At 38.5% G+C, this 25,236-nt stretch overlaps 1 protein-coding gene across 1 annotated transcript in view; it reads right to left on the bottom strand.

The window, feature by feature from the left end:
• Positions 1 to 1,648: 1,648 nt before the first annotated feature.
• Positions 1,649 to 25,236, bottom strand: part of LOC124256889 (leucine-rich repeat and immunoglobulin-like domain-containing nogo receptor-interacting protein 1) — a 32,479-nt gene continuing 8,891 nt past the window's right edge. Inside the window, exons 5-7 of the mRNA XM_046690859.1 lie at positions 18,812 to 18,846; positions 13,415 to 14,526; positions 1,649 to 1,963 (exon numbers count right to left, since the gene is read on the bottom strand). Coding sequence (XP_046546815.1) covers positions 1,649 to 1,963; positions 13,415 to 14,526; positions 18,812 to 18,846 — 1,462 coding nt within the window. The remainder of the gene's footprint in view (positions 1,964 to 13,414; positions 14,527 to 18,811; positions 18,847 to 25,236) is intronic.

Genomic DNA, 25,236 nt, shown 5'->3' with positions numbered 1-25,236 from the left:
TGGATGAGGTGGCAAGGCTTTATTTAGCGTGTCTCCGTTGCCTGATGACGTGGATCGATGCTGGTAATATCACTGGAGTACGCTGCTTTTAGCAATATTCCAGCCATATCTTGGCGGGGGACACCAGAAATGGGCTTCACACATTGTGCCCATGTGTGGAATCCAACCCGGGTCTTCGGCGTGACGAGCGAACGCGTTAACCACTAGGCTACCCCACCGGCCCTAGAGATTTCGTGGTCCACTCTTTATTGTTTCTTGGCCGCCTTTCCAATAGCTTATAGCTGGACTATTTCTGAATGAGACACGCAAACGCGTATAGCTTGTGGTGACCGGAAAGTTGAGTGGTGCAAGTAACCATTATCCTCATATTGTACTATTGTTATCTGGTCCCTGATATAATTACGGGGGCAGTTGGGTAGCCTTGTGGTTCAAGTGTTCGATCCCCACATTGGTACAATGTCGGAAGCCCATTTCAGGTGTTCCCCGCCATTATACTGCTTAGTATGGTGATCTACCTTCAGTTGTTGGCAATAATTAGCCTGTTTCTATATTGTAATGTCTTCTGTAATTGAAATATTGTAGATTAACATACTGGTTTTATATTCATATCTGTGATGTTCTAGTTGTTTTTACTGTCCTTCGCTGACAGGTTTGTATTATTTACCTTTATTTGTTTTGAAATTATTGACTATTTTAGTCAAGTGGCTGAAATTACGCCGATGTGACTTAACATCTTAACTCATTCACTCATGATGCTGCTGGAATATTGCTAAAAGCGGCGTAAAACCATACTCACTCACTGATATAATTACGATGCATACATAATCTGAAATGAATATATCATTGATTGTTTTGCTTGAATTCATTGGTAGCGGCAATTGTCTGTTTGTTGTTATGTTCATTAATTTATCAAAATGCTGTCATGGCCAGAATTAAACCGCATTCGTGGTGTGAGTGGAACTTTCCAGAATGGTCTTAGTCTAGAGAACTGTTGGATGCAAAGCCATATCGGACTTGGTTGTTCTAGATGTTTCTGAATGGAAAAGAGCGTAGAAAGACGATTCGCAGCCATTCGGTGTTGTTTTTAATTTTTTTTACCAAGTGTAAATCTGATACATAGTTGTAAAGACAAAATTCCTTAAAGCTCCAACACTATTCTGAAGCTAGAAACCTTTGACAAGACCTTGAACATACTTTTCGTCAGTTTTCAAACATTGGGTTCCTGATACACTTCCATTTGTCAACTATTTGATTTTTGATTTTCGAAGTGTTCCAGCAACTTAGGTTTTCAGCTGTAGGAACTTGTTGCATGGTTATTAGATTATGAGTATAAACTCCAGTATTTTGGAGGCTAAGACGACGTATACTGCTAAGATTCACACAGTCCTCTAAGCGATTATTAGTGAAGACGAAAATTCAAATGCGAGGGGCTATAACAAGGTTTTGAGCCTCAGGATTTAGAAGCAGAACGATGCATATTTTGATGCAATCCCCATTTATTTCTCAACATAATCGTCTTGTAAATAGATCACTTGGTCAATCTTGTCTACCAGGGCCTAGATTTTCGAAGCTCTCTAAGATAGTCGTAAGTGCCATACATTAACATTAACTTACGACTATCTTAGCGCTGAGAGAGCAACAACAAAATCTAGGCCCAGGCATTTATGCCCTGTCCATAGAAGTCCCTTTCTTGGTCCTGTAGCCACGTCTCCACAGCTGTAGTGAGTTCATGATCATCCTCGAATCTCCTACCACGGAAGTGATTCTTCAGATTGGAAAACAGGTGGTAGTCACCTGGTGCCAGGTGTGGAGAATTGGGTGGGTGAGGTAGGATTTCAAATCCAGATTCTTCGACAGCGACCGGTGCAACACGACTGATATGGACTGGAGCTTTGTCGGGATGAAGGAGAACTCCACGCCTGAGTTTGCCACGGCGCTTCTCCTTGATGGAGGGTCTCACTTTCTTCAGTAGGGTACCATAATATTTCCCATTCAGCGTAGTTCGTCATGGAAGGTAATTTATGTGGATCATGCCTTGACTATCCGACCGCCTCCGTGGTGTTGTGGCTAGAGCGTCCGCCCGGAGAGCGGAAGGTCGCGGGTTCGATCCCCGTCCGCGTCATACCAAAAGACGTTAAAATATGACTTGTTGGTCACTGCCTGGTGCTGGGCATTAATGGGTACAACAAGGACTCGAAGTCAGTATAATGTGTCTGAGTGGGGTATTCATGCTTCACTGTGGCATGGTATCTCAGTGGGCTAGCACTATAAAACCAGCTTAAGTCCTGGCTAGTACAAGCAGCCGTACTTACACATACACACGCATGCACGTCGTCATATGATCGAAATATTCTCAAGCACATATCCCAAAATATGGTGGCCATAACCTTCCTGGTCGATCTGGACGACTTCTTGGTCGGAGGAGACTTGGCCTGCTTCCACTTCATGGATTCCTCTCACGGTCATAGTGATCAATCCACGTTTCATCACAAGTAACTAATCACAGGTAACATGAAACTCATCGGGGTTTTGTTGATATCTTGCTCTCATGGCATTACTTATGGTGACCCTCGTGAGCTACATGTCGGTGGTGAGCATTCTTGGGACCCATCTTGCTAAACCTTAGACATGTGTAGATGTTCATGCAGGATGGTTACAACTGATCCATGAGATGCCACTTGTCTCATGGATGGAGATTCGACGATTGCTCATTACCAAGGTGTGCACCTGGTCAATGTTTTCCGGTCTGGTGATGGTTGAGTGGCTGACCAGGACGGGGTTCGTCTACAGACCCTCTCTACCGCACTGGAATTCTCTCACCCATCGCTTGCTGCTTGCAGGTGATGAGCAACGCTTCCAGTATACTGCTGGCAATCGCTCTTCAATGTGCTTCGCGGGTGGCCCTCGAGGTGGTACTCGAGCTTATCACTTTCTGCCGTTTCAATAGGGGTACATGTGATTAGATGTCACGTGACAAGAAACTAACGACATGTGCATGTCATTATTACGTTTATGTGAATGATATAAACCATTATTCAATATCATAGTTATTTTTATCACGCACCCATCAGAATTATTAAAGGCTCAAAACATTTGATTGCCCCTAGTATTTGATATTGATTTCTAACTGTTCCAGAAACTTTCGTTTTTCAGCTGTAGGCACTTGTTACAGGACGTGGATCTGTCAGATTACGATTTAAAATTCCATTGTTTAGCTGCCAAGGAGTCGAAAATTCAAACTGTCGTGGGAACTACATTGAACTATATGGACAACTATTCCCTGTCGTGGTGATGTTAAACATATGATTGTTAAGCTGTAATATACTGGCTTTGAAATATACCTTTCTGAATACAATTTGATGTTACATTTGCCATTCTATGACTTGTGTTGTTGCCCCGAATTGTATGCATTGTTACCATTCAGACAATGTCCAAATGTATATCCTTGTTATATATCCTTGTTATATAGCATATGTTTCTGCTGTCTGGTTTGTTATTGGGTTGATCTAATCCTCCTAACTGACCCAAATTAAGCTATGTAGTGTTGGTTGCTTCAATAATGTCACGTGAAGGTCTGGGCTAGAATTGATCTTCAGTAACCCATGCTTGTCGTAAGAGGAGACTAACCGGATTGGGCGGTCAGGCACGCTGACTTGCTTGACACATGTCATCGTATCCCAGTTGCGTAGATCGATGTTCATGTTTTTGATCACTGGGTTGTCTGGTCCAGCCTAGATTATTTACCGACCGCCGCAATATAGCTGGAATATTGCTGAGTGCGGCGTAAAACTAAACTCACTCACTCACCCATTTGAATAACACTTGTCTTTCCATATATACACGTTTGTTTGAATACTTGGTTATCCAGCATAACATTGTATGATTTAACGTTCAATGTGAGAATCTTCATGTCTTTCTAATGATAATACTGTCACTTGTCTTTATCAACTGTAATTAAGATTAGCTGTTTAAGAAGATACATTAGATTGTCAGTTGACGTGATTGTAACATGAAATTGAAAATGTTCGACTTTGATTCAATACACTCATATTATACAGAAAATGCATACATATCAATTTGATGAAGCATTACGTTATGGGATTGTCCTCTACGTTCTTCAAATGTGTGTACAGCCAAATGCATCAATATGCAGATCTATTGAGGAACTGGAACTTCGTGGCTCTTCATATATACTGGTCAAAAATAGTCAGGGATATATGTAAATTTTGAAATAATGATCTGTTAATTCATTGACACACTGATAAAATATCAATAATAAAAATACCAATATCCCTAACTTATTTTGTCCAGTATATTTGTCTCAGGTTTACATTAGTCATTCATATTGTAGTTCGTGCGTATGTGTGTATGTGTATATGTGTGTGTGTGTGTGTGTGTGCGTGCTTGTGTGTGTACCTAGTACGTGTATAATACTTTAACTGTATCCAGGTGTTTTGATAAATCTATGTTAATGTTCAAATTACGGTAACGTTCAGTCTTTACCTATACGATGACTTCACATATTTGTCATTGTTCACACCTAACATTTCATGCGTTTGCGTTATTATAATTATTGAGACAAAATCACACGTGAGTGAGATTGCCTCAAGTTGATCCATTTAACTTTTACTATTTAAACACATATGTATGTACATTAATGTGCCTAAGTTCATGTATTCCTAAATTTACTTTGTGTTAGCTCATATTAACCTGCATTCCAGTAACATCTGTATTCTTAATATAGTTCATTCTTTATAGTTCTTCTAATCTTTAATATGATTTTGAATGTCCTTGTTACAGTTAATAATTTGCCGTTACAAAAAGTTTAAGAATCCCCTTTGAAGTAGCAAAATAGAACACAGACAAATCTAAAATGTTCAATGATATATTGAACAAACAATGAGCAAGCTACAATGAATGACAATCTAGTACAATGCAATTGTGTCACAAATCTAAAATATTGGGTCACAAATATAAGATATCAACTCACCACGAGTCTTGACATTTACAGTGAGATCAGATATACTGATTGAAGGTTGTTTACAATGAGAGCAGTCAGGCACGCACGGTCAGTCTTGAAATGTAGGTCAGCTTGACGAAGGCAGACAGACATATATAAATCCAGTGATATGAAAAGTCCGTGTGTTAGTCCCGCTGTACAACACAACAACCAGCCTTTATATAGCTCTTACACAGTTCTCGAGCATTCTAGTAAAGGTGGGCAGCATCACTATCCACTCAGAACATTAGGCGACTTTCTCGAACATACGACCGGAAGTCAAAAACAAAATAAAGCCAAGGGGGGCAACTCTCGAGCCTTATCAAAAAGGCTAAAAAATACTATTGCCATTGAACATACATGAGGCAGCTGTGAGCCACCACCCACACCCAAAACTTTAAACATTGTGACCAATAATACCTATCACCTAATCAATGTGATATTGCAGTTACAACTTACAAAAACACACTCTCATAACACCTTATAAAAGAACGAGCATTACTAATTTGAGGGGAATTTAAGGTTGGCGTACTGAGTAAGGATAAGATATATGGAAGAGCGACGATGTTATTATAGCATTAGGAGCGACCATTCTGTGTTGGTTAAACAAGAAACACATATTCTGTGTGACCGAGATATCTGATTGTCTGTTCTAAAATAAACGCTGTTCTTTATCATCATTATTTGTCATGAGGTATGAATGGTACCTGAAACTTGTATCTTATATTGTGCTACTGGTTCCCCATCCACAAAGCTTTCGTAGCGCTATGACATTCGTAAGCCTTTGACAAACTACAGAGTTACGACAGGTCGTAACGTTAAGAACGCTTTGTGGATCGGGGCCCTGACCTCTAGTGTCAGATACGGTTACAATACTTTCGTCAGGCCTGTTCACATTGGCTTAAATATTATATTCATTGATAAGTTTAAGTAAGTGTAAGTCTGTGAAATAAGACATGTATTTGTTATGATTGATGGAACTACTAGTAAGAAATACCCATATGCTGTCTTGGTCAGATATGAACAGCAGTCAATAAGCAAGAATGGTCCTGTATAGAACTCGAATTATCTGTCCTTCTTTGGTCGTCAGACATGACAGTGGTCAGTCGTTCTAAAAGTTTCTCAAAGATGCAGTCCATGGTCCCTAGTATGGTGATCTACCTTCATTTTTACATTGTATTGTCTAAAATAGTTTCCTAGTTTTAAAAATACATGCTAGCTAGTTTTAGTGAGTGAGTGAGTTATAATTTATTGGCAATATTTCAACCATATCGTGACGAGAACATTTAATTGTTATACATAGTACTTTATGGTAAATTATATAAACCTGTCATCGAAGGTCAGTAAACCCGACTAGAATATCACAATATCAAGAAATAAAACTAGCATATATCTCTAAAATAGGATTTCAGATTAGGACAATACAATATGAAAAGGCTGAGGATCGCCAACAACTGAAGGTAGATCACCACTCTAGGGACCATGGGGACTTACAGTACTTTGGCTACCTGCATGGACCCTAGCTGGATTTATACCATCCCTTCAGCCACTGGCGATTGTGCTGATAGTTAGCCATAATAAAACAACAAATATTCTACGATTAAAAAAGTGTGTAGATCTGAATAGACTTTGAAAGTTTTGGGACTTACTTACCCTCTCAGGAGGACAATAGTTTTACAGTACTTTAACCCCCTGTGAGGCTAGCTAGTTTTAACTCTTTTGTGATACTCTAGTTATTTTACAGTCCGTCGATTACTGGTTATTTAACTACTTGTATTTATTGTGTATGTACAACATTTCTCGTCACTATATGGCTGAAATATTGCCGAAGTGACGTTAAATGTTAACTCACTCACTCAAAGATGCAGTTCTACCAATACTGGCTTTACCATTATTACTGCAAGAAGGTATTTTGTGACCATTCAATCAAGACTTGTTTCTAATTTACCTATCATTTGCAAACTGTACCCCAATTTGTGAATACCCTTTCCACTTCTACGACAGACATCTGCTAAAAGACTCCATTGGACAAGAGTATGTGCTTATGAATAATTAAAAAACAGTGATGACACCAGGTCCCGATTTCTCGAAACAAACTTAAGTCTGAGTTTTTACTTAAGTTAGAGTTTTTACTCAAACTTGAGAAAACGCAGAAAATGCATTTCCCAGAACTGACTGATATCGATATCGATGAGTTACAAGTTCAGTTGTTTCAAATTGTCAAACTCAGTTTGAAATTTGAGTAAAAACTTAAGTTTGTTTCGAGAAATCGGGGCTGGTGTTCATACTAAATTCCTGTCAAATCAAATATCTATTTGTCAAATATTTCATTCCTGCTAGGGACTGCGGGGTAGCCTTGTGGTTAAGCGTTCGCTCGTCACACCGAAGGCCCGGGTTCGATTCTCCACATGGGCACAATGTGTGAAGCCTATTTCTGGTGTCCAACACCGTGATATTGCTGGAATATTGCTAAAAGCGGCATAAGACCATACTCTATCACTTATTTCTGTCAGATCAAATATATTTTTGATAAATATTTCGCTTTCACTTTACAATGCGTGTTCAGGGCGTGTCCCAGATAGTTCATTATGTAAAGTTCCCATACGTTTGGTTGCCTAGTTGCAGTATGCTAGCTGCTAGGATTCACGCCATTCTCAGTGAAGCCAAAAAATGTTAGAAGCGGGAATTAAAACTGTCCTGGAAACATAATTATATGAATTATATGGTTAAAGATACCCCGAGTTTTTCATCTGTATTATAGTGGCTTTATTATACATTTGTGAATCTTATTTGTTGCTACCGTTGTGACGGTTTGACTTGTATAGTTGTTCTGAATGCAATGCATGATATCCTAGTTAAACAGCTATTACCATAGAGGTAATGCTATCATGTTGCCATTCAGTCGATAATCCAGTTATCCGTGTGAAAGTTTACATGTTTCTTATATATAGTTTGTAAGCGGATAAACAGAAGCCGCAAATCCCTTCCACATTCATAACAAATCTCTGCCAAAAGCAGATCGGATTGTACAATTGTGACTATATGATGAGCATATACATTGTATTTGCTTCAGCAGTATTGCAGCCGTATGATGTTCGTAGACTAACCGCGTCTGAACCGGACAATCCAGTGATTGTCACCCTGCGATACGATGACAGTACGTGTGTTTATGAATCTAGTGATGATAACAGGTGTTCGCGAAATGGTGAGCTTGTCCTGCCCCACCGGTAGCACCCGCGGTAAACATGCTAAATCCCGTCAATAGTTCACATGAAATATTTCGGGAACGTATGGCATGTCAAAATAGGGAATTGTATCGGACAATTCAGTCTGCCTGATCGGCCCAAAATGAGCTATGTCGTGATGATAGCTTACATAATTCATTTTGAATAATACTTGTCTCTCCATACATATGTTATGCATATGTCAAATGACATTCTCGTGATTTAGTTCAATATTATTTTATTAAATCCTGGACAGATGCGTCTCATTTTTACACAGGGATTATATACCACTCATTTTCATTTAAATGAAAATCCTTAAACGAATTAGAAATGATTGATAGCTTTTTATTCATATGTTTTGTAGATAGATGTATTTTTAGTAGTACTGTTGGCGGTTTAAATTAGAAACTGAGATTGTTAGCGGCTGTATCCTCAAAGGAGATTAAAGTATTATAAAATTATATCCTGAGAGGATACGTAAGTCCCAAAACATTGGAGGTAAATTTTGATCTACCAAGCTTTTTAATCGTAGTTTTATTGTCATCGTAATTTGTATTTAAATCTAAGCACACTCGCCAATGACGGAAGGGATGGTTAAAATCAAGCTAGGGCCCACGCAGGTAGCAAAAGTACTGTAAGTCCCCATGGCCCCTGATATGGTCTAGCGAGCTTGACCATCCGATCCGGTTAGTCGCCTCTTACGACAAGCATGGGTTACTGAAGATCAATATTCTCACCCGGGCCTATTGTCACGGTGCTATCTACCTTCCAGAAATGCTAGTGGAAAATAACTAGACAAAAATGCAAGACAGTCAAGTGAGTGAGTAAGTTATTATTTAGCGTCACATTGGCAATATTCCAGCAATATCGTGACGAGAACATTCTGGTTTATATCAATATGAAAATCAAAAAAGTTAGAGCATAAAAACCTGTCATCGAAGGACAGTAAAAATACTAGAGTATCACAGCTATATAAGTTTAAAACTAGTAGGCTAACGTGAAATTAAATCAATCTATAGACTGTACAAAATAAAAATGGGCTAAAGATGACCAACAACTGAAGGTAGATCACCATACTAGGGGCCATGGGGACTTACAATGCATTTGCTACCTGCATGGACCCTAGCTGGATTTACACCATCCCTTCAGCCATTGGTGATTGAAGACAAATCTAGCCATGAAGTAAAAGCACACATATTCTACGATTAAAAAAGTGGTAAGTTTAAATTCACTCTAAATTTGTTGGGACTTACGTACCCTCTCAGGAGGACAATAATTTTACAATACTTTAACCCCCTTTGAGGGTACAGCCACTACCAATCGAAGTTAATAATCGCAAGACAATCAAGATTGCTGATACATTAATTTATTACAATCACATCATAATGACTCAGCGGACACCTGATCAAGCGTAATAAACCTGCTACTCAAACAGAACAACAGCCGCCAAATAATCTGTTTGATTGGCATTTTAGAAGTTGCCACTCTTGCTTGACAACGGTATAAGTGTAAACATGATTTAGTTCCGAGTAGTAAATGTTCCGGTTCGGAATAAATGCCGTGAAATAGAGAATGGATGACACGAATATAAATTCCGCACATACGGCAAATATTCCATCGAACAGGAACAAATACCGTAGGTGTAACCTATTCCAGTCATTATTGAATGCAAAATGAACTCGTCCAACTTGTCCACATCCGGGTTTTCTCTAGCCCGAAATACACGTGAATCATTTTAAATCTGGGTGAAAATCAAATTAACGAGCGGTCATTTGCCACACACAGCAGGAAAATGCAACAGACCGATTGTGGAGGAAGAGGAAAACACTGCTCATTGCACTCATTGTATCGGACGAGATCAAGGATAACTCTGCTCCATTGAAGCCTGTGATAACTAGTGACCAGAAATTAGCAACCATCAGAATGTGCCATATTGATCACTGTAAGTTTACCTAAAATGTAGATCAAATTAAAATAGAACGATATTTGAACAATTCTTCAGTATTGTCAGGATTTCGATCAGGACCCTTATCAAATGACATGTAGATATTAAACATACATCCTTGAAATAATAAATTGAAATAGAAGCACATATTTTTAAAGAAAAAGGAACCATATCTAATGGCAGGTTAGGCTGCCATATTACACAACCACCGATTTATATGATGTTAAACAAATTTAAGGTTTAGATTTCTATTAGGTCGTACCTAAATGGCACAAAGTGAATACATATTATCAAATATTGTGATGGTGTTTATTTGGATTATTTAACAGACATGGGGTAATTGTAATTTGTAATTGTAATTGAATGTAATTAATTACAAAAATCTATGTAATTGCATGTAATTTGTAAGTGAATTTTTCAATTACTTTTTCAATTACATCAAATTACATCTCACTTTTTTATTTTGGTGGTCATCAGGCAACCCTTGCAATTATATTCTGTACAATAAGGAGGACAAAGCAGTGTTTTTCAATAAGATGCTTGTTGTCGGTATATACTCTAGCAGGTGTTAAGTTTTGAAAGAGATTGAATGTCTAAGCCTTTGTAACTATCACCAGCTGCACATTTGTGAAACAAAGGGAATCAGTGACTGAATGTAGGTTGGTATTTGAGGAAATGGGGATTAACAGTACTATTAGTCAAGTTCAAAATGGCCTCTTTGTTTATTTCTCATTGGATATGATATTCAAAATCTTACTGAACTGTAGTCCTATTTTTATAATCAGGAAAGGTAATAAGCCATAAATCCAAGTTGACAAATCCTTTAGTATGTTAATGTGGATTATGTCAGACAGAGAGACCGGCAGATTTATATTGTAATGTAGGGCTGTAATGATGTCATGATACAGAAAACCTAAGGCAACAGTGGTGGACAAAGTGTTTTTTGCAACAAGAGGTGATAGAGGTGTCTATTTGATAATAATCCCAAAGAAATATGCAAAAATACAAATTTGATCAAAAAGTGTACATTGTAGATAAAATCTAATTTTGCATTTCACTTTTTGATGACAAAAATATGAATTGGATTTAGTGACCACTGCTTACCAACATCGATCTGTTGTTGATTAAAGGAATACAGAAATATATTTGTTTTTTTGTTTTTTTAACAAAGTAATTTGTAATGTAATTAATTACAGTGGTAATGTAATTGTAATTGAATTAATTACATTTTAATTTAAGGTGTAATCGTATTTGTAATTGTAATTGAGTAAAATCAAGGTAATTGTAATTTAATTAATTACATTTCAAAGTAATTGAACCATGTGTGTTATTTAAAATAGACATTATTTAGCGCTATTTTGTATAGCCATAACAAAAGATGAAACCAATTCCCACAACAAAGACAAATGATGCCACTGATGACAATACTGTATTGAGTCATTTTATATGGAACTTTCACACATGATAATTGCTTCTTGATAGCCGCAGGATTGTTTCCAGACCGTAGGACTGAATCCTTTCTTCCTTCTTCCCCAAAAACAACAAAACAAAACCAAGCAAAAACAACCAAACAAACCCCCAATCCCCACCCCCAAAAAACCCCAACAACAAAAAACAACAACAACAAACAACAAAACAAAAAAAAATACACGCCCCAATTTTTAAGACCACCCCAACAAACAAAACCATCTTTAAGACACATTAGGATGTGTGTGAAAATTCCTATTTACCCGGAATAAATTCTGTGTGTGCGGAACGAACGAATTGTTCCGCATACACTATTACAGGAACAAATATTGGAATGAAAAGGAACAATATCTAAGACGTATGTTCAGATCCACTTCAAAACAAGTTCGAAGAACTGTTGCCAGGCTCTATTTTCTTCCAGCTCTTCCAGAACAAACACATTATCTCCATCCAGAAGCTGAGTGAGTAATGGTGGCAGAGGGTGATGCAAGATGGTGTCGGAATATAGAAGTATTAGTCTCTTGGGCATGTTATTGTTGCATGCATAGACCCCAGATGAGAGTGTAAAGGAACACATCTCGTCCTGAAGAAAGGTCTCTGTTACATACAGGACAGTCTTCCAGCTGTTGTGAATACAATTGATAATTTCTTCAGCTGCACAAACGCCCACATCGAAGTCCCTGTCTGGAATACAAAGTCGCAGACCTCTCTCTACCTCCACCTTCTGTAGAAACGTGGTACACACCCACTGATAATCATCATGTTGAGAATAATAAATAAATATGTCATACTTAAAATCTTGTCTTCGTGGTACAAAATGATCAAACCCTATCAACCTCAATATCCAGTATTTTAAAGAGATGGTGTTTTTTAACACCAAATGACAAACGATAAGACCAGAAATCAGTACACACATCAGACAAACTGAAAAGGCGAGCCAAAATCTACCATAGCAAGATCTCCAGTGTCTCCTAAAGGAACTGGTAATATTTGAAAGTTTAATGAGCTGACCCTCAGTGTTGATACAGCTGTATGAATCGAAGTGTCGAAACTGGACATCTGTGTCAATTATCCATGTCAGAAAGTCTAGGGTTCCACATCCACAAGACAGGATGTTCCCATGGAGGTCAAGTGAAATGGGTTGGGAAACAAGAACCCTTTGATCTAACATTGTTCTGGTGTTGACGCTCAGAAAACTGATAGAATTAAATGAAAGATCAATATGAGAGATGCTCAACATTCCAGACAATTTAATAGGAACGTCCTCAAACATATTATTGCTTAAGTTCAAATATTTTAAGGTCTTAAGATTTCCGAATATGTGAGCATACATTCTATGTAGAATGTTATGGGATACATCTAAAAGGTGGACGTTTTTGAGAGGACTGAACAATGTTTGTGAACTCATGTTAGACATCAAATCAGTATCAAAATGAACATTTTTCAGATACAATGTCATGACGATTGGGAATGACTGAAAAAATGTCAACGGTATTTTCTTAAAGAAATTCCCTGAGAAATCAAGATATTTTACATGCTCCAAGCCAAAGACACGTGAAGTGTTTGTTATTATGGCAGAATAGGAAAGGTCCAAATACCACAAGTTATTACCTCCAGAAAGCACATGTTAGTTCCCTCTAATGATCTTCCATGTGTTCCTGAACCACTTAATAAAAGTTTTTCCAAAGATGGAGGAAGAAAAAGTGTCATGTTTCCAAAAAAGGTTAGTTTTGGTATGTCTTTGGAATGCTGATATTGTCCATCACCAGCATAAAGTACATATGCCTGATTTGACACATCCAGTACAGCTAGGTTAACAAGTTCAGGGAGATGGAACAACAAGCTGGGGTCACCTTTTATAGAATTGTAGCTGATGTCAAGATATTTTATACAACTTTGAAACGGTTCCTGCAATAACACGCCAGTTTCAATGACCACGATGTAATTATTCCTTAGAATCAGTCGCTCAACACACATAGTCTTAAGGTAACGTGTCATCTCAGACGTGAGCACGAGACTTTGGTTCTTCATAACACCTTGAACAGAGACAGGATATGTACGCACAAGTGAAAAGTCTATTTCGGTCATGTTCCTTCCACTGAGTCCTTGTAAGCTTAGGAAAGACTCATACAGGCCAAAGGGAGCAGTTTCTCTTGCAAACAGGAACTTCAGTTTATGAAGAGGAAAGAAGACATTGGCGTCCAGAAAAATAAGAATGCTACATGCTGACAATGACAGATCCCTGACAGGTGCTTCCCTGAAGTTGACAAATGAGTTTTTCCCCAAACGTCTGATAAGGCATTGTGATCCAAAACTGAGACTCTTCAGCCTCCTCATCTGTGCAAAGCCAGGTCCAAACACCGGTTCTCCAGCCCCGTCAATAACCAGTGACTCGAGGTGGTGAAGATCAGCAAATGTAGCATCAGGATATGTCAATGAAGTAAACCGCATCCTCATTCTGCTCACATGGAGTGTTGTCAGAGATGTCAGGTTTTGGAATGTCCCAAGAGGAAGAGAGAAATAAGAAAAGTTCAATTTATTCCCATCCAAGTTTAGTTCTTGAAGGGCAGGTAGGCTTTGCAGAGCACCTTCCTCCAGAAACTCTATGTTGTTATCATTCACGAGCAGTGTATGTAATGAAGGAAGGTTGGGGAGTGATTCTTTCTTGAGGCTTGGTAAGTTGTTGGTACTCAGGTTAAGGACTGTTGTGTTTCGTGGAAATCCTTGTGGAACTCGGTTGAAACCACGACGTGAACAGTCCACTGTTGTTTCATTGGCTTCGTGGTGAATGTTGCATTTCTCAATATCGGAATGTTGTGGGTGACCCAGTGATGTCATCAGATTCGGAATAACAATCCAAACCAAACTGTAGATCGTGACTGACATCATTCCTGTCAACATAAATGTGTTTAGTAAATATGCCTCATTAACCGTAGATATTGAAAAGGTTATTTAAGTAGCTTGGAGACACGAAAGTCGTCGTTACATGGGAATAGAAGCGATAAAACTCTTTCCATATTCATAAGAAATCTCTGTTAAAGGCAGAGTCGATTGTACAATTGTGACTATATGGTGAGCAGATATTTGCCTCAGCAGCATTACAGCTGTATGATGTTGTTTGTAATCAAATCGTGTCTGGACCAGACAATACAGTGATTGTCACCATGCGATACGATGACAGTACATGTGTTTATTAATCTTCTGATGATACCAGGTGTTTGCGAAAAGGTGAGCGTGTCCTGCTCCACCGGTGGTTCCCGTATGAAACATATGCTAAGTCTAGTCAATAGACCGATCCAGTCTGTCAAACAAAACTGGCGCATGCGTCAATTTTGGCCAATCAGCAGGCCGGGCGCTGTGTGGATTTGTCAGACTTATTTCCGGGGTCAAACGATGCATCCGAAGCGATGTGCTTCGAATTATGCCATTTACACTCGCTATGTTTATTACATATTGCTGCGATTTGATGTGTACCTTAACAAAACCATTACGGTCAAGACAACAAAAATGGAGGCGGATCAAGAAACGCGATAGGCCTAACGATCAGTTAAATGTCTGCACCATCGTTCAGGAAACCTACGTCTGCCTGCTGATGAGAATTTGGACGAATTTCCACACTTTTGCACATGTGCAAAATCATTACCAATTGATGACAACAAATAGCAGTTTAAGACTTTGCAAGTGTTATAAACACGGACAATTCTTGTTACTACAAAATTGTTTTTGCTTAACGTTTTTAGTCACTACTAGGCATTGAGTTGGTACGCCATAAAGCTCAAATGAGACAGGCGAGAAAGCCTGTCAATGTTGTAGTGGATAAGGGAGAAAGTAAAGAGCAATGTTGTAGTGGATAAGGGGAGTAAGTAAGATAGATTACCCGGTTAGGGTCAACCGAAATAGCAAAACTTGTTACATGAAAGAACAATGTGGCGGATATTGTCCCCTTCGCTCTTAGATATTCTTCAATTTGTCACACATTATAGGATGTTATAAGTTTCATAAGCACATTCTGAAGGCCTACAGTATCTTGTTAACAGAGCAAAATGTTCGAGGAGTAATATTTTTTATTCAAACGGAAATATTGTCAGCGTCAGCAGTTGCCTATCATGCAATATCCAAGTAACAAAATTAGTTCATATGAGTGCCTATAAAACCATGCTTTAAATATTTCAGATTTTTTATGAAGAGTTGCATGGGACTTTGAACTGAATAACCTTCCTCCATGTTGATCGAATACGAAAACTATGTGAGAAAAATAGTGACTTTCTGGAGTATTGGACGGAGTGAAATAAAGTGTATATCTTAATTATGAGAACATTATTTGAAATTTTGTTACCACATAAATTATTCACATATAATGGTACATTTTAGGAGTAATATTACAACTGTAATTTTGATTAATTCACTGGAAATGATAGCAAGGTATGTTTTAAGAATCTTGGTTTTTTTAGTAAACGTGGAAAGGTAATAAAATTAATAATAATCTAATCAATAATAAATAATTATTTAATTGATTGACATATCAGATTTTTTAGATTTTAAGGCAGAACTAGGTAAACAAACACCATACATATCATGGCAGGACAATCACTTGGTATTAACACAGTTTCTTGGCTCCTGCTTTTAGATGTTTTTTTAAATACTACATTTACTAATAAGATAATTCTGAAAGTGATTGCTAGTATCATAACTCATTAAAGTTATTTCAACATGCAGAACATTTGAAAAAGCAAAGGCTACGATTTGGTCAAACCCTGGTCAGGCATTATCCAGTCCTGGAACAGAATAACTTACCAAAATCTCAGGTGACTTTTCATGTAACGGAATAAAGATTGAAACATATATTTAACCCGTATTTGATGTAATTCTTCTGATCAATCATAAGTTTTTTAGGAGGTTACTTATATTTGAAGACTGAGCCAAAGCTAGTGTTTAATAAGATGGTGGATTTGGACAAATTGTTCAAGGTTTGTTGATGGTTATTTGCAAAATGAGCTTCATATTAAATTGCACACGGGTTTGTAGGAGGTGAACGCTTCAGGACATTTTCATGTCTGTTTTCCTAAACCTTTGTTATGACTTTTACCAAATTTTGAATGAACTTTACTATAATTTTTATGACACCAGTAAGTATCTCAGAAAAGGAAATAGATCAAAATCAGTGTTATGTCCTCTAGGGATATGGTCTCAGATCTAATAAAACAAAGATTATCATTGTTTAATTAAGAAGCAATAATGTCAATATGTAATTGTATTGACAGAAGGCTTTGAGCATAGGATATATTCTTTGCACCTTATTTACACTAGTAGTTAGCAGTTAAACATCTCTGATAAAAAACAATAGATCTACATTTGTATTTTGTGTAACATTCTATTTCAATGCTATTTAATTGTTCGGATAACTGTGGATTCTCTGTTCCAAAATTTTGCATCACATGTTTCCTATTTCTGGAAGATGGGTCAGCTAGTGTACAGGTGCAGACTGTATCTTGGATCTTCTTTGTGTTCTGGTGCTGTGACATACCTGTACATAAACGCTGGCAGTTCATGAAGTCCAGTATTGTGGAAGTTTGTATGTAAATTAGGATTCCACAACAAAGTACATATAGAAAAATTTAATGGAAATGATGATTAAAAAAATGATTTCCTTTATTCAGTGTCATTTTATCATGGCGTACAGATTTTGAAGAGAGAAACTTTACTGAGAGTTGCTGCAGATCAGCTGTTGAATATTTGCTTCTGGGTATGTCCAGATACGTCCATGGAAACATATCGTTTACAAGCCCAATGACCTTTTCCAGATTTCCAAATAAGATCAAATAGGTTATGCTGTGATTGATTTGTTTACATTAATTGTACAGACAAGTAAGGTGCATGAAGTAGTAGACGGGAAATATTTTCTGCTTTTTATTTACCATTCTCTTAATTCATTAAAAGATAGAAACCCATGTTTTCAGATTATTGAACTAAATTTGAACAACGCCAACGGATAAGTAAAGGCGCCACGCGCAGTGTTGATAATCTATTTATAGATACCGAAACGATCTGCAACATAAACATGTGGTTGTGTTCACGAGTTTAAAAAAATTATAAACCCAAACAACAAAATTCAGTTATCCATCCCCTGCTAATATCTGTGACGGAGGTGAATTGCCAGATAGATTAATTGATTCGAAAGAAATTACGCTTCCTACAGTCTCAGCAGCTAGTCGAGACGCTTTTTCATCGGGCATGTAACTCATTTTCACTCTCAAGTTGTAATCTGCCAGCTAAAATATATTAAAAATCACATACGTATAACTTGCCTCTTTAAATAACATTCACAAACGACGGATACCAAAGTATCACAAGCAGAATTCATCAACAACGTTCGCAATCACGTAACGTTTCGCCGGCGGTGACGCCATTGTGATTTGCCAGTGGTTGTCCCCCCTAACGTCAAAAACGAAGTGGGCGGGGCTTATCGGCCGGGACTGGATCAGTCTATTGTGCACCTGAAATTTTTGAAAATGGAAACAATGACCCCATTTTCAACACCAATATGTGAGTTCATATTTCGTATTAGTAACGTTTTTCTTCTCTAAAAGTAAAGAGTTATTCTTTGCTATATCGCTGAAAGTGCTGAGAATGATCTCACCACCCGTGTTCTTGGACTGTTCTACAATAAATATATGGCCTTGAGTTCACGATTGTGTAGTCCCTGTCGGATGCAGTGAAGCAGAAGAGCAGCACACCCTGGGATCCAGGCTGTTACTATTGCACAATTCAATATGTTGTTTGTTAGTCACACATAGCCGAGGGAATATTCTAACCCACCGAGGCATAAGTGATGGCTGCAACGAGGAAGTGAAATAAGCTGTGCCCATAACAGTGGGATCACAGTGAGCATTCGATACAATAGTATGGCGTTGTTAATATGACTTTCCCAAGATTCTCATGTGGGGAGATAGATATAGCTAAGTCTTCTTTTGTCGTCAATGTCTATCAAGAACGAATGAACGAACACAAAAGACACAGTTTGCTATTTTAACGGTTACATTGAAGTATCATGTGTAATACAATACTGCAACTCATCTTCTGAGGATATTATGAACATTCATTTGACATATTTATATTTGACATAGATTAAATGTATCCATCAAGCATTGACAAAACTAAGCATATACTGCCACATACCTGTATTTTCCAGTCTCAAGATAGACTCCTCATTCCTGTTGTTTTACCTGAGACAGCTCCGCTCAGATGTGTCTAATATGCGATGCTCAGAGTTTATAATTGGGTCGAGTACACTGCACAATCTGCCTCGCGAACGTCGTGAACCTTACGCTCTGTTGGTTTGGGAAGTGATGGAGATGTATACATGTTTATTCATCCCTTGGAGAGTACATGAGAGTGCGAGATAAGTTTAACATATTGTTAAGTTTAGAAGAGAGACGCGTAAAGTTTCCATGCATTACAGGTCGCGTAGAGTCCGTTAACAACAGTCAGTGTGTACAGCTCAGTCTCCTCGTCAGAGAGCAGTACTGGGGGACGGCAGGAAAGTAGGCTGCCCACCAGGTCCATATCAGTCTTGTGTAGTTCCACGCTCAGCTCCACTGGGCCCACATTGATAAAGTCTCACCAGAGTTGGCCTCTGCAGCAAGCACAGGCTTCACATGATGTTAGGACATGGATCAGGGGGTCTGCACAGTTCGTTCTACATTTATCACAAGGTCCATACACACGGCAAGGTCGCCAGAGAGCACACATTTGCACTATGAAGCGGCATTGTTGTTTGAAGAAGGGGTATCTTTTGGCAAGTAGCCAAGCTGGGTGTGGCTCTATCGAGGGGTGTAATGTCCTGGGTTAGTGAGTGAGTGAGGTAAAATTTAAAGTCACTTTAGCAATATTTAAGCCATTTCGTGACTAAATCAAGTTATAGATTTATATACTGAGTCAAAAAAGAAACTTCACAAAATGTAATTTGAAAAATAATGAATAATTTTTCTCTGATGATACATCTATGTATCCGAAATGGGATCCCTATCTTTCGACTCTAGAAAAACGTTAGCAAAACCCACTCAAACCCATCCATTCGTCGTGCAAATGACGTTAGTGCCAAATCAGGTTTTGCACGTGCAGTCGATCACGTGATCTTCGCATCGAAGTTTTCTTCATATGTACGTGTTTGCATTGGCCTCAAGAATTGAAAAAACACTTTTAAACCACAGTTCTAACGGTACTTGAAATGCCACGATTGTCAAATGTGCAACGTGAACATGCCGTTGGCATGTTGCAAGCGGGAAGATCAGTTATTGACGTCGCAAGAGCAATGGGATGCAGCCGCCGTACTGTGTATGACTTGCGAGGTCGTCTACAACAAACTGGCACCACTTCTGATCGCCCAAGGTCGGGTCTTCCACGTGTGACGTCACGAGCAGAAGACTGTCAAATCGTCCTACGTCACCTACGTGGCTGAGATGTTTAGAGGTCGAGTGTCCTCACAGACCATTCAAAATCGGTTGCGGGCTGCCAGTCTCCATTCTCGACGTCCATATCGTGGGCCAATATTGACGCCGTTTCATCAACGTCAACATCTGCTGTGGGCCCAACGTCACCAGAGAGACTGAGGCTGGTAAAAAGCTGTCAACGAAGGACAGTAAAACAACTACATTATCACAGGTAGAAATTAAAAATTAGTAACCAAAACTAAAACATTTTAATACTAGAAGACAATACAATATAAAACTCGGGCTATAGATCGCCAACAACTGAAGGTAGATCCACATACTAGGGACCATGGGGACTTACAGTGACATTGCTGCATGGACCCTAGTTGGATTTACCACATCCCCTCAGCCGCTGGTGACTGTAGGAAATGTTAGCCGAATTTTAAAAGAACAAAAATACTACGTTTTAAAATTTGGTAACCTTATATTTAACTTTGAATATTTTGGGACTTACGTACCCTCTCAGGAGGACAATAATTTTACAATACGTCCACCCCCTTTGACGGTAGGGCCACTAACAATCTCAGTTACTGATCTAAACTACTACTAATAAAATATTGATCTATTTACAAACCACGTATCAAAATTTATCTAGTAATTCTAGTTCTTTTAAAAATTCAATGACTAAATGATAGTTAACATTAAAAAGATCCGTCACTGTTTTGACATTGAAATATTTATCCCTTGTGATTTTAAAAATCTATACAGTCAAGCAGGATATGCTTGGCCGTGATTCTCTCATCACAAGGGATGCAAACCGGAGGATCCTCACCTTTTAACAGGTGCTCATGAGTATATCTAGTATGGCCAATACGACATCGTCGTATAATGACCTCTTCAAATCTGGACTGACAACCCAAGTAGGAGTAACCGATATAGGGTTTAATTTCATGTAATTTATTAATACCTACTTGGGTGGCCCACTTCTTCTGCATCAGATCACGGATATAACATCTAATAGAAGCTTTGTAATCAGAGATGGTGTCACAGATTTCATGAGTGCTGCCTTAGCAACAAGGTCAGCCATTGTGTTCCCAGTAATGCCAACATGGCTTGGTAACCAAAAAAGACGATGTCACATTGGCCAGTAGCAAGATCATTATACAATTCTCTAATTTCTATTAAAAGTGGATGTTTACAAGAGAGATTTTTAGTAGCCTGAAGGCAAGAAAGAGAGTCAGAAAATATGATATATTGTTGATATTTAGAATGTTTATTTATATATTTAAGAGCTGTTATTATGGCGTTAGCTTCGGCTGTAAAAAAAGAACTGGAATTTTGTCAAATAGAAGATATTGTTCTGGATCCTATGACAGTGGCACAAGCAACCGTGCCACCATCCTTGGACCCATCTGTAAATAAGGATTTATATGTATTATTAATTCTTCCGTATTCCGTAAAATCACTAATCTGCCTTTTGAACTCACCCGACAATAGCGGAAAGGTGCGAGCCGCACTGGTTTGTTAATTGGATCAGTTAGCAACACCAATTAACTTCTCATTGACTGACTTCGGCTTATGTATACAAGATTACTGTTGTTTGAATCTCAAGGGATCAAATTTCCATTTCGAGTCATCGTGTGTATTTATGAGACGAATTCGTGTAACCGGAAATCAAATGATGACAACAATAACAGGGAATGGTCGGGACCGACAGGTACTTCGAGTTATGCATAATATTCGAGACACCGGCATTCGACTCATCGGGATTTGATTGATTTACTCTTTAGTAGATAAATATTCTTGTTTTTATTGTAATTCATCAGTTTCGGATTTTTTAAACGTTGTCAGTGTTAGGTCAACATGTGGCCTCACTAATTGCCAAGGAGGAGAAGAAAGACGACGGGAAGGAGAGATATTTTCCAGCTCAATGCCAGCAGCATTGAGAGGGTTGAATATTAATCCCAGAGGTAGAACAAGAAAAGACTTTTTTGTTATACAGATCCTCATAAAGAAGATTGAAAATAGAGTTAAAAGTAGGATTAGATTCGTTAGAATGTATTTTTTCGTTATATACTGTAAGGTTAATTTTATACGCCGTTGGTTAAGGGATGGTTCATCAGCCTCACCATAGAGACTGTCAACAGGAGAATTTCTAAAAGACCCAAGACAAAGTCTTAGGCCTTGGTGGTGGACAGAATCAAGTAGTTTTAGGCTGCTTTTGCAGGCTCCACCACACACGATGGAGCCATAATCAGGTTTCGAGCGGACTAATGATCGATATAAGTGGAGGAGGGTAGCTTGATCCCCTCCCCACTCTGAGTTGGAATCAACTTTCAACAAATCGAGGGCCTTCAGGCATTTGTCCTTAAGGGATTTAATATGCGTCTAAAGAGTTAAATGAGAGTCGAAAATTAGACCCAAGAGCTTGGCCTCCTTAACAACTTTGATGGGAGAGCCATTTAAAGATAGTTCTGGGTATTTATACGGCTTATATTTTCTACAAAAGTGTAGACAATTAGTTTTGGATTTTGAAAATTTAAAGCCGTTTTCAAGACGCCAAGAACACAACTGCAATTGCCGTTCAATAGTATGCATATTTTTACCACGACAAGAAATATTAAAATCATCCACAAATAATGATCCATCGGTTGAATCGTTTAAAACCTTGGATAAACTGTTGAACTTGATACTAAATAAAGTGACTGACAAAATACTGCTTTGTGGGACACCCTGATCCTGATTGTAATGGTCAGACAGGGTTGAACCCACTCGGACTTGAAATTGCCTGTTTCGTTAAAACTGTGATATAAAAAGAAGTAAACGACCCCTCAAACCAAAGTAATGTAAATCCTTCAAAATCCCATGCTTCCAGGTCGTATCATAAGCTTTCTCGACATCACAGAATTTTGATACTGCATGTTGTTTAGTTACTATTGCATTTTTAACCAAGGATTCTAAATGTACCAATGATCAATGGTACTACGATTTTTTCCTTAAACCACATTGGATATTTGCTATAAGGTAATTGGTTTCAAGATACCAATTAATCTATTATTCACCATTCTTTCCATGGTTTTACTGACACAGCTGGTTAGAGATATAGGTCTGTAATTCGATGGATCTGTATGATCCCTGCCAGGTTTTGGTATTGGGATTAAAATGGCATTACGCCATGAAGAGGAAATTCTCCAAACGTCCATACTTGGTCAAATGTATCTAAAAGTGTCATCAGACATGGTTCAGGTAAGTGTTTCAGTAGCTGGTAATGTATATTGTCATCACCCGCTGCAGTGTCATGAGCTTGCTCAAGAGCAGTATGTAGCTCATGTAATGAAAACACTTCATTATAATCTTCACCGTTATTTGATTCGAAATTAAGTTCTGTCTTTTCCTGTTGTTTCTGATATCTCTTAAACTCAGGGACATAATTTGCCGATGATGAATTTTTGGCAAGAGTTTTGCCAATGTTATTTGCAAGTTTAGATTTGTCAGTTATTAAATTACCAGCCGATTTTGAACCTTTACCGTTTATTCTCTGAACCATTCTCCACACCTTAGACACAGGCGTGAGTGAATCTATTTTGGAGACATAATTTCTCCAAGATTGTCGTTTGTTTTGTTTGAAGGTGCGACGCGCCTTTGCATTGAGTATTTTAAATATATATTTAAGTTATGGACAGTTGGATGATGGCGGAAATAATGCTCTGCCTTTTTCCTCGCTTTTCTGTCTTTTGTGTTGATGTGAACTGCCATTAGGCACTGTAGTTCTGATACTCTGTTACCATGGACTGTAGATGAGCTGTGATAGGACTGATCAGTGAGATATCATCTGCCTGAGTTGGAGCGGCGAGGTAGAGATCCAGTACGAATGCTCCCTTCTTAAGATGTGATAGGTTTGTCAAGTTCGTTGATATAGACCAAGTAGAGCTTGGCAGAAAGGACGCTACCTTGTCTAACTCCATGAAGAGACGAGAGGCCTTTCTGGAAGCCGCATTGCTGAGGATCAGGGAGGTCTGTAGAGTCTTGTTGTTTTCAGAGATTTGCAAAGATTGCTTACCTCACACTGAGAGGTCAGAAGGCACTTGACGTCGATTACATTGTTTGAGGTACAATGTTTTAGTTCAGCAACTCTGCCTTCCAGATAGTCCTTCAACTGCTGGTCAAAGTTGTCATCCACCCCTTTGCTGAATATAGTCTTCATGGTTATGGGTGAGTGCTTGGCAGATTTCCAAGGAATCTCTTGTATGGTTCCCTGATGCATTTATGGTTGAAATGTGTGATTTCGTGTCTCTATTGTTGAGGAGAGTCCAGAATGTTTTCTGGTCGATGTCATATAGTTTATCAAGATTGGTAAAGTGCTCTGTTTCATGAAGCGCTGCAGCTTCTTTCATAGCAGCTTGAAATTTGACCTTGGATTTTGTGTAGTCATGGAAACTAGTCACAGGAACAGAGAGTTCTACGGCAGTGATTCTATCTAGAGTCTGGACATATGGCTTGAGATGTTTGTGACATAGGAAGGCTGGTCCCCCATTTCTCTGAGACCTCTGGCTCCGGGATTGTTGAGCTGGGTTGGCGACTGAGAAGTAGTTTTCAAGGAATCCAAGAATGACAGATTGTGGGCACCAAGTTGGTGATCAGACAAGGCACATATCTGGATACGGTTTTGAGAGAGTGTAGCGTTGAGGGTAACATACACTTGACATTACACCACGACAGTTCCATGGCATAAGTGAAATGATTGGGAGCGACATATCTAAGAGGGAACATCGTTCATTCTTTGTCTTTCCTCTATTTGTTGCAAAACTTTCTCCTGTCCAGCCACGGCTTGACAATATTGTTTTCTGGACAGATATCAACGTTTTTAACAAGTAGCCTTCCTTGAGCGAGTACATTTATATGTGCAGCAGCCAAGCGTTTCTCTGGTTTGATGAAGACTTTAAGGTGCGTCACAGTAACTCTCCTTTCTATATAAGTTTTGATCGATTGTTCAGAGCAGGACTTCTGGATTCTGCCAATGAAGTAGCGTCTGGTTTGTTGGCAAATAGGACCTGCACAAACCTCATCAGCATCAGGTTGGACAAAGGTCTTCGTCTGTTTATTGATGTGGACTTCAATCCTTCTTTGACTCATTTTTATTGTCAGACGATGTAATTTTCTGAGTTGCGTTAG

This window comes from Haliotis rubra, unplaced genomic scaffold (genome assembly GCF_003918875.1).
Source record: "Haliotis rubra isolate DU_JTF1 unplaced genomic scaffold, ASM391887v1 Scf642, whole genome shotgun sequence".
Lineage (NCBI taxonomy): Eukaryota > Metazoa > Mollusca > Gastropoda > Lepetellida > Haliotidae > Haliotis > Haliotis rubra.
This window is presented reverse-complemented; position numbering and strand designations above follow the sequence as displayed.